This window comes from Xiphophorus couchianus, chromosome 5 (genome assembly GCF_001444195.1).
Source record: "Xiphophorus couchianus chromosome 5, X_couchianus-1.0, whole genome shotgun sequence".
NCBI lineage: Eukaryota > Metazoa > Chordata > Actinopteri > Cyprinodontiformes > Poeciliidae > Xiphophorus > Xiphophorus couchianus.
In genome coordinates this window covers 4,044,637-4,056,002 of record NC_040232.1, presented here as the reverse complement: position 1 = coordinate 4,056,002, position 11,366 = coordinate 4,044,637, and the positions used below count along the sequence as shown (strand labels likewise).

The following is an 11,366-nucleotide window of genomic DNA, read 5'->3' as shown; positions in this document are numbered from 1 at the left end:
ATTATCTTTTGAAAACAAGTAATAAGAGAAATAATTATGTAGGCATTGCACTAATCAATTTAAGGTCCCTTGAAAAAACGATGAAAATCTGGACATTAATCTGTGAAAGCCCCTGACGGTTTGATCACTTTACACTGTAAATGTAAAATCTACATTACGATTATACAGCGAGGTTTTGAAAATACAGCTCTTTGCCGCAAACATAAATGTTTCTGGAACAAATATAGAATTTGTCAGGTTACTACGTTGTTGTAGTGGGAAGTTTAAATGCACCGTTTCATTGCGGGATATTTACCGGCTGGAGGTGAAAGGTCGCAGGCTGGAAAACGGGACCAATAATGACTTCGACCGGGTAAGTAGCTTTTGAATCATATTTTCATTGAACTTTTGTGTCTGTTAGTTGACAAAAATGTATTTTATGTGGTTATATCGAGCTTCTATCTTTTTTAGTTTTTTTTTGCTAAAGTTGACTTCTGTTAGCTTTAGCTAAACTAGCATCTTGTGCAAAGCAAGTGGTTTTTAGTTCCGTTTTGACGTTTGTGTTTCATCCAAAATATGCCGATGGTTACATTATTAGCTAACACTAATGTTAGTGCTGACATTGGGGTTAATTTATTTATTTTTCAGTCATTTTTGGTGACAGTCTTAAACTGGCATGTTCCATGCATAACTCTGGCATAATGTGTCAGGCGACCTAAAAGGGTTAAAGTTTAAGGAATTCATGTGGTCCAAACTTAATCCAACACAGCTCCTAGTCCTACTCGACCCACTTATTTGATTCAGCTGTGCTGAAGCTGAGACACATCTAAACATCTGTATGTGTTTCCACACTAGATAGTTCTGTAGATTTAGTTTGATTAGGGGCAAAGGTTAACAATATTTGTTACATTATTAGCTGGTGCAGTTCGCTTTCACACTGCACTGTATGAAATGAACCAAATCCTTGGAAAAACCTTTACTCCTCCTCACTTGTGGCAGTGCTGCACCAAGAACTACTGAAGGAAACTACACAAAAACCTCAGAAGAACTCACTGAGCACAACTTCTTTCTTCATGACAGGCAAGGAAAAATGCAGTAGCATCAGATTTTAGCATAGGCATAAATCCCAGGGGGTTTGGGGGAGTCCGGACCCCTGCAATGTTGGAAAAGTCTAGAATTGTCTCCCCACCAAAAAAAAATCATTGAAGAAACATTTGCATTTAAATAATATCAATATGAAAAGGCATAAGAAACAAAGAACGAAATAAATCTGCCATTTATCTCAGAAAAAAAAGAATGAATTTTTAGGTCCCCCCCTTACCCATAGTAGAACAAAGATTCAGTCCAAAGTGTAGGAGAAGCAACAGGGTACAGGCTCGGCAGAGCCACTCAAGTGAGGAGTTAGCTGTTAGCTGTTAGCTGTGGCTCTGCAGCACAAACATAAAGCCCTCCAGTAAGTAAATACTTAAAGCAAAAGACATGCAAACCTTTTATTTAGTTTCACTGCTCAATAAGAAGAAACACATTAACAATAAAGATCAGACTGCGTGTGTTTGTTTTGGTTGTATTTACCCAGAATATCCTGCACTATAGTTTGTTTCCTGTTTTTGGTGCGGTCTCCGGTTCGCACGGCGTTCACCTACGCATTTGAACCGCACTAGAGTTCATTTAAACTGAACCGTGACCGAAGATTGTAAACGGACTCGTGTTCGATTGCATATTCATACCTTCCCAAATGAACCAAACTTTTTAGACAAACTAGACTTGGATTCAGGTGAACCAAACCAAACGACTCTGAAGTTGCACTCTAACCCTTGACGACTGGAGTTTGACACCTGTGCAGTTGAGTAAACAAACTATTAAACAATGGTGACCTTTCTTTTTTGTAAAGCAGACACCTTTTCAAAATCATTTGATATTCCTCTTAGATAACTTTGGTTGAAAAGGTAGAGACAGTGATGATAAGAAGCAGGGAGGCGATACATCTGCCTCGTGTGTTTACATTTGGTTCTCCCGCCCAACAAATAGACTTCATGTTCTCAAAAGTAAAAAAAACTCAACAGATTCGCACCTTTAGAACTAAAGGTGCGAAAAGAAAACGTCCTCAAAAAACGTTACAAGCTGATTTGAAAAAAATAAAACTCTCCAGACAACCCTGAGCATCGTCGTTGTGCTCCAACTGACCTGAATCAAATTAGACGTATATCTCTGCAGATTCCTGGTATCGACTCATTAACTTGTGGATATAAAAGTTTCAGGATGGGAGCCCTGCATGACTGAACTTCAAAAAAAGTTGCATAAAATGAGTAAGAACAACTTTCACTCCCATCGTTTTTATATGCAAATAAGCAACAGAAACCCTGGTTGGGCCCAACTGGCTGATAGCTTTTTATTATCTAGCTTTGTGGCCTCCAGGCAGCCACCGCCCTGGGCAGAGAGCCATATTGCTCACGTTAAATACACCACTGCAGACGTAAATAATTTAATTTGTGGTCAACACCAAGCGACGGTTTCCAGACATGTGATGCATCATGGATTAAACAACATAATTAACATTTAATATGATTCACATCGTGGATTTGCATGAAACTTTGTAGTCTAATTTTCCAGGTAAGTTGCTTTTCTGACTGACAAAATGCTTCTTCAGCTGCATCATAACACTTTCTCTCCTTCCTTTTCTTCTTACACAACAGCTTTCTGCAACAAGAATCATTTACATATGATTGTCCACATTCACTGGTTTGAATATGGCCAAAATTATACCAAGAACTTACAATGCATGTCACACTCAACTTTTCTAAAACAGAAATATTAAATATAATCAGGTTTTTAATTTGTAACATCATCTAAATGCCCCCAAAATCCTTTTTAAACAGTTGCTTCCAAGCTTTTCAGTTTAGACCCACAAAAAAATCCAAATATCAATTTGAAACATAGAATATTAAAAGCGGAGATGTAATGCTTATAGATTAAATTTTCATCATATTTCTACTTTCTACACCTCTCTACTTCTGATTTTTATGTACTATTACTCTTAAAGTAATAAATAACGGCAAAATTATTCACACATTTCCTTGTTTTATCATGTTGTAACCAGAACCATGTGGGTTTCATATTATAGCCAAACACAGGTGGCACAAAATTTTAAGTGAAAGAAAAAGAGTAAATGCTTTCTAACATTTTTCTAAGTAAAACCTGAATCGTGTTGGGTGCTTTTGCATTCCCGTCCCGCATGAATCAACAACTTTCCGTGCAGTTAAAGCTGCGAGTGTTTTTGGGGGAATGTCTGCCAGCTTTTGGATGTCTTGCAACTGAATGTTTTATCCATTCTTCTTTGCAAATAAAATAAAATCAATCAATCTCATGCAGTTTAAAACAAAAAGTGTCTGAAGTTTGAAAACTTTGCCATAGATTCCAAGTCCAAGTGCAATCGGCTGCACTACACTTTAGCTAGGGGTGTCAGAGTAAATGGGGTAAAAGGAAAGTGCATTCCACATTTACAGATTTTATTTGTGCTTTTTGTTGTTTTTTTGCAAACTGCATTAATTTACCTACATTTGCATAGATGTCAGAAAATCCCTTTTAAGTTTGTTTGTAATGTGACAAAATCTAGGAATTAAATATGTCAACATGTTTTGCCAGAGAGCATGAATAAAAATGCTCTTTAAGTGTCTAAAACATGAAGTAACTTCATTTTTTTAAACTTTGCATGGTTGTTTAACTCATTCGTCTGTCAGGTTTTTTTGTTTTTTCTCCCCTGCATGTAGATTTCTGTGGAAGTTTGTAAAGGTGTAGTTAATCAGTAGGTAAATATTTGCTCAGGTTGGATGATTGCTCTGCTCAAGCCTTCTCCCAATATTGTTACACGGTGTCTACTATGTACAGTTACAGGTTTTATTGGTTTTCTAGTTGTGCAACTGGGTAATTTCAGGTTTAGTTACATTTAATGAGTGAAATTATTGCAGCTTGTCGTGTTCCTCCTTTCCAACTAATAATTGTAACAGAAAAACCCATAAAAAGAATATAGAAACATATATATTATCTTAATAAGATAAGATATATCTTATCATATCCAAAAATCATAAAATCTCACATTTAGAGGTAAATAAACAAAGCATTTAGGCAACAAAGCTGGTTTAATGGACGATAATGAAGCGTTTCCCTGCGAGTCTCGTCTTGTCAAATCCTCAGACTCTGGAAGAGTTTTCTGAGCTCTGTGTTGGTTTTGCAGGATGAAATATCAAGTTACTAAGTCAATTCATTTTCTTGATTAGTGAAGTGAAGTGCTAAGCTGATGTCTGGTCATGATAAAGTGGAGTCCGGTCACAGTGAGTGGTAAAGCTGCGGCTCCAGACGACACTTCAAACCAGCTGAGCTGAGACACTGAAGGAGGCAACACAAAAAAATAATGCTTCTCTCTATTTAATTTGGTAGTTGGGATATGGATAAATTATTGTAATTTACTACTTTATAAGTATTTGCTATAAGAAGTATTTTCCACCCTTTACATAATAAAAACTGAATAATTGTTTTGTTTGAGAACGATTTAAGTGCAATGGTTTACCAGTAATCAAATGTTTTTTATTCATGAAGAAAAAGTGCTCTATCAGTTTATTTACAAAAAAGCAAACAAAATATACATTTTTGTTTAAAAAAAAAACAAAAAACAATGACATGCACACTTTCTTTCTGCAATTTATCCTCTGCAAACAAACCTGTTAGTGTAAAGCCAGTAACCATGAAGCACAATAATTTATATGAACTTAACAAATTCTGTTTTTGAAGCTCGGCAGGCTTGTCCGGGTTTTATCCGTTCACATTGTGACAAGAAAAAGGAACATTTGAGTGAAAACCTATAGAATGAGAAGATGGGCTTTTAAAATAAAAGCAAGAAAAAAAATCACATTTATCATCTCAGTCTGCTCAGTTTAGAGAAAACAAGTCATGTTTGTGCTCTTGAATGTCACTTTCTGATTGGAGCCAACGTTGAGGTTCAGCTTCTCAGATCGCGGGAACAAACCGGTCCATGGTCCCGGGATACGACGGGTGTCTCAGGTAGCTCCCGCTGTTGGTAACCGCACCTGCCGCCACGCTGTTGTACTGGGAGAAAGAGCCGAGCTGCACTGGAGACGCCCGGCCGTAATGGTCCACTGTCTCTGCAGAGCCATGGGCCGCGGCGTGGATCCGGCCTGCCGAAGCGTAACCCGGGCTGTGACCCTGTCCGTAGGAACCCTGGTGGGCGTGGTGGTGCGGGTGGCCGTTCGGGCCAGAGTAGGTGAACCCGGGGTGTGTTGCGGAGCGGGATGGCACCGCTCCCCCGCATGGCTGACCCTGGAACCCTGGCGTTCCCAAGCTGCAGGCGGCGGACCCATTCGGCAGCCCCTCCGGACTGAAGCTGCGGCCCGGCTGCTGCATCATCTCCGCGCCCTGACCCGCCAGCATGCCTGCTGACGCCGGATGTCCGATGATGTTATTGATGCTAAACATGCGGGTCTGGCCGTGTGCAAATCCAGGCGGCGATGATGAGGGGTAGTAGGCGGCGGAGGGCAGCTGCTGGCCGTACGCAGGGTTGACCGCCATGTTGGGGTACATGGAACCGGAGTATGCCGCTGACCTGGTGATCTGGACCGGGGAGAAAACTGGCGTCTCTTGGACATACGCGGCGTAGGTGCTGAGGTCGCAGCGCTTGAACCTCTTCCTGCGCCTCAGAAAGCTGCCACTCTCAAACATGTCCTCCGCGTTGGGGTCCAGCGCCCAGTAGTTGCCCTTCCCGGGTCGCCCGGGTTCCCGCGGGATCTTGATGAAGCAGTCGTTCAGCGTCAGGTTGTGGCGGATGGAGTTCTGCCACTTCTTGGAGTTGTCTCTGTAGAAGGGGAACCGCTCGGTGATGAACTTGTAGATCCCCCCCAGCGTCAACTTGCGGTCGGGGGAGTTGGCGATGGCCATGGAGATGAGAGCGATGTAGCTGTACGGCGGTTTCCCCCTCTGCAGAGGTCTCTTCCTCCTCCTGCCGCGCGGCTGCTGATCCTCTGTCTGCGGGGAAGGGTTGGAGGACGGCAAGCCGGAGTCCGCCGGAGACTCTTTCTCCACTTTCACCACCGGCATTATCATTGCAAAACCCCCAACAAGTGATTCTCAAGAAGTCCTCCTTAAGAGCAAGGAACCAAATTATTTCTGGGGCAGGGGAAACCAGACATCTGCCAAAAAATCTTCAAAAAAAACAAACAAAAAGCCTACTGTCTCTGAGTCCAAATCCAGCAGATCTTCCCCTGGAAGACGAGTAAATTTCGTCTGTTAAAAGATGAGAGCGACTTGTTTTCCTGGCTCGCTGTCAGCTGCAGTGAGAGGTGAGCTGTGAGAGTGCCATTTGCTTTAAGGTGTGAGAAAGAATGAGTCACTTAGTTACCTGGAGAGCATTTTACCTGTAGGGCCACGCCCCCCGGAACATCACATGCTCCCTGCATACCTGAGCTTCAGGTTCATGAGGGTCTGTTGGTCACGTTTGCCAAGAGTCTGCATGCTTTTTTTGAGTATTTTCTTTTATTAATTGGTTTTACTTTTTCTTCTAGCTCTGTCTGAAAAGTGTGGCGTGTATTTTTTATTCGAGTCGTTACTTTGTTGTGCGTCTCTTTAGAAATAAAGAGACAAAATGTTTCACCCTTTCATTGGCTCAATCTCAGTCAGATCAGATGGAGAGCAACTTTGATGAGTAATTTTAAAGCCTTGGGATTGATTCTTGTTCATATTTAGATCTGGACTTTTACTAGGCCATTCTAACCTGAATATACTTCGATTTAAACTGTTCCATTTTTGTTCTGTCTGTGTGTTTAAAGTGGTTGTTCTGTTGCTTTTAACAGGTTTTCCTAACAGGATTGTCCAGCATGATGCTGCCACCACTATGAGGGCATGGAAGGTTTCCAGTGTGCACAGAGGGACAAACATCAGGTAAGATGAGTCGTTATAGTTTTGAAGTTATAACGAGATTTAAAACGAGCAACTTTCTCGTTATAACAAGATGCTAAATCCATTAATATGAGAAACTTTCTTGTTTTATGAAGAGTCTTAGCTCATTAAAACACGAAGCCTTCACGTTATAACAGGATAAAACGAGAAACTTTCACATTAAGATTTAAAACTAAAAACTTTCATGTTATAACGTGATTTAAAACTCAATAAAACAAGAAATTTCTGGATTAATTGATAAAAGTTTTATGTCTTGTTTTAACAAGAAAGTTTCTCAACAGTTTCTTGTTTTAACGAACCACATTTTTATATAAAATTTTCTTCCAGATGACACTTAAAAATCTGAAGAACTGTTTCTGATTTACTCTTACAGTCTTTCTTTTTAAAATGAGAAGATATTTTGGTTTTAATAAGATGTACATCTCATTATGACATGTTCTATATCCCATTATAAGGTGAAAGTTTATCGTTATAACCAGATGTTGCTCCTGAATTTATTTAAAGGTTATGGAAGTTTGGTTGAGAAATTTTTTTGTGAAAAGTTAGTTTTAGAAATTTTTTTTTGTTATTATTTTTTAGTTTGCAGAATTTGCACACAGCTGTGTTTTTTCTGATTGCGTCACAAATTCTGTAACAGTTTATAAATTTCCAGCTTTTAGCAGCCTTTTTTATACACGTTTACCTGCAAATCACCAGTTATTCTGTCAGCTTTTAAGTTAAATTACCCCAAACTGTCTAAAGCAAATATAGTTTCCTCTTTATATTCAAATGTTCGCTTCAAAGCCAACCTCAGTTTATTTAGAAATCTCTAAAATGCTCCACGTTGTTTGGACGTTTAACTCTAAAACACCTCTTTAGTGGTAACTTAACCAATGAGTTGTTTTTCTATCGTGCTTCCTTGTTTGTTTTGTGCCAGTGGTTGGACAAGCCAGCTGTGTTAAGAGATGTAAATGCTCTGCAGACAAAGGCCCTCCAGTGATTTCAGCATGCAAAATATAGACCATCATCATAAAGCCTGGACGCAACTTGAAAGAACGAGGGGAAAAAAAGCAACACTTTGCATGGAAATCACCCTGTGGAGCTGGATCACATCATTTTTAATGCATTCAAACATCAGAGTGATAAATTATTTTGTCCTGAATTTTGTAGGTTTAAACCTGTAAACTGACAGTGTTGATATGAAGTCCTTAGGTTCACTGGCTTAATCTCTAAACCAAACACAGCAGCAAAGTCCTGCTGTTCAGCACCAGGCCGGGTTAAGCTGCAGGCTTGTGTCAGAGCCGGAGCGTCGCGGACGGGAAAAGCTAAGGTTTGCTTAGACAAGCAGGCCGATGAAAGGTTTAGTCCTGCGGGAAGAGCTGCGGATGTGGCGATCCTCGACTGGAGCTAAATGGAGGCTAAGGTGTGGTACGTGGTGAAAAACGGAGCTTCTTAGGGTTAACACGAGGATTTACAAGCCAGTTTAAATGTACTCTTTGTCCTCTTTTAGGTCAAAGGAAGTCAAAATGCATTATTTAATTTAAATAATCCCAGTTTAATCTATTTATAAATAAAAATCATACAGGACTTATTGATGTTTATCTTAATCTTCAACTTAATCCTTATCATAATTAGTTTTAGCTCAGAGAATGTTGCCGTAGCATTTGATTAGTTTGTTCTAAACAATATTGTTATAAAGAATCTTAAAGCAAGTATTTGCACATCTCATTGGATGATTTTTGATGTAATTTTGAAGAATTCTGCAAATTTCTGAGATTAAGGTTTATGTGAGATTTTATGAAAAAGAAACCCCACCAGGAATTGGTTGTGTAATAAATAATTACATTTATTATTTATTAGTGGTAAGACTCGATAAAATATTTTTTAATCGAATTAATTGCAGGTATTAATTGCCTTTTAATCAAACTAAGCAACATTTTTAATTCAAAATCATCTACTAGCTAAATTATTGAATAAATAAACATGCAAAGACAAAAATAAACAGATTTATTGTTTTTAATCTGTTATTTAGGTTACTCAAGCCTCAGACTGGATCAAAGTGCTGGACTGCTAACTTTAGCATTGGGGACGTCTGTTGCTACATGCTTAGCATTGAGATGCTATTTTAATCTCAGATTTCATCACTGATAGGCTAACTCCTTTTAGCTGAACTTCACCACAACAACAGTCTTTTCCAGCGTTGAATCATATCGTTTTTAGCAGCAGACATTAACCCTCAGTGTCGTCCATCGCTGCTGTTTGCAGATGTTGCTTGTGCATCAGATTTACTGGCGTACCAGAAACGCAAAAATAAAGGTTCTGCTTGGAACTTTAGTATGTTCAAAACATAAATCAAGTGATTAATTGAAACATTTTAACACATGAAAGTTTCTCGTTTTATATCTCAGTTTAATGTCAAAGTTTCTTGTAATTAATGAAGCAAAATCAACAAGTTAAAGTCTCGGCCCTATTATTTATCAAACTAATGTCAACACAAAGCAAACAGAAGAAAAACATTCTAAAAATTGTTCCTAATTCTGATATCTTTGCTAATTAAGGATCTAACCTTATTCTAAAGTTTATCAGTCTTTCAGGAGGTTAAGAAAATGGTTTTACAACCTTTAATGCTGAGCTCTGAAACATAATGACTGAAAAGGGAGTGTAGGAGGAATTTTCTGAGCACTTCAGGGCCATAAAACATTCATATGTTGAAGTGAAGTAAAATGTTGTGACTAATTTAAGGGCATTTTCAAAGACCTCAGGGAAATTAAGTTACATGAGTGTTAAAGGTCAGATCTAAGGGGTTTTACATTCATTATTTTATTACTTTCACCTAGAATCTCATACTAAATGAAAATTCAGTTTGGATCAAACTTATTCATATACTTATACATATACTCATATACTAAACTTATTCATTTAAAGAGGAAATGAAGGAACAGTTTATACAAAAAGTACAAAATTCACCCTGTTTTATTTACTTTTTATCAAAAAATGACACATTGAACAAATTCTTTATCATTGAAAAACACTTAATAAATGGCAACACAGCAAGCAGGAACGTCTCGCAATTTCTGAGCAATGTTTTACATGTGATTATTTATCTTTGGTGATAAGTTCCAAGTTTGCTTTCCAAGTGGAAGGTCTACTTGTCATCACCCTAATCTTTAGCTCAGGCCGCTCCAAAATGTTCCAGTCAGGCTAAATATATTATATCTGCCATGTTTAGATGTTAATCATTATTGGGCTGAAATGATTAATTATGATTAATCAGTTATGGAAATAATAGTCAACTAATTCATAACTGGAGGACACAGACTCCATCCATCCATCCATCCATTTTCTGTTCACCCTTTGTCCCTAATGGGGTCGGGAGGGTTGCTGGTGCCCATCTCCAGCTACGTTCCAGGCGAGAGGCGGGGTACACCCCGGACAGGTCGCCAGTCTGTCGCAGGGCAACACAGAGACATACAGGACAAACAACCATTCACACACACACTCACACCTAGGGAGAATTTAGAGAAACCAATTGACCTGACAGTCATGTTTTTGGACTGTGGGAGGAAGCCGGAGTACCCGGAGAGAACCCACGCATGCACAGGGAGAACATGCAAACTCCATGCAGAAAGACCCCGGCCGGGAATCGAACCCAGGACCTTCTTGCTGCAAGGCAACAGTGCTACCAACTGCGCCACTGTGCAGCCTGGACACAGACTCAATAAAGACAATTTAGTGAAGGAACAACACACTACCAGCAGTAATTAAACCAAATCTGTATGAAAAATATCAATTTAAGATATAAAAAAAACCTTCTTTGTAAATATTTTCTACCCAAAACTTCTCAAGTGTCAGTTTATCTTCACCTGGTTCAAATTCTGTAAAAAACCAAAGGAAACTCCTCATATTTAGCAACATTTGCTGTCCAATTATTAATTGGTTAATCCAAAAAGTAACCACCAGATTAGCCTTACAGTGAATTGATGCTAAGTCGAGCAGAAAGAGCTGAGCGTTTCTCACGTTGATGTTACAAGGATTGTTTTTAGCTGCTAAAAATGATCAAGCGTTCACTAAAGATAAGCTGTCATTGCATCTTAGGCAATAAAATGTTTTTCTTAAAAAAAACCCCATTAAATTATATGTTCATTTGCATTTTTGGATATTTTCAATATTGTATAAAATAAGCTTATGTGGTTAAATAAAAAATCTTCAGTGCTAAGTTTTTTTGGTCTGATTAGTCAATTAATTGTCAGGCCTGAATCGTTTTGGCTACAAAATTATTATTCATTGCCAAAATGCTTGTTTTATAATGTTGCCCATAAAATGTGACTTCTGTGATGACACTTTAAAACAATTTTAAGCTACGCTGTCAACATGTTCACACTCTGTCCATAAACCCAAACAGCAAATTGCTATCAAGACTGAACCTATTCTACATCATCAGTAAG

General features: G+C 38.7%; 1 protein-coding gene across 1 annotated transcript; it reads right to left on the bottom strand.

Annotated features, from left to right (window-relative positions):
* Positions 1-4,861: 4,861 nt before the first annotated feature.
* foxe1 (forkhead box E1) lies at positions 4,862-6,376 on the bottom strand. Its single transcript, XM_028016334.1, has 2 exons — positions 6,217-6,376; positions 4,862-6,127 (listed from the first exon to the last, which is right to left on the bottom strand). Exon 2 carries the CDS (start codon positions 6,088-6,090, stop codon positions 4,981-4,983), a length of 1,110 nt encoding a protein of 369 aa, XP_027872135.1. The 5' UTR covers positions 6,091-6,127; positions 6,217-6,376; the 3' UTR covers positions 4,862-4,980.
* Positions 6,377-11,366: the final 4,990 nt, after the last annotated feature.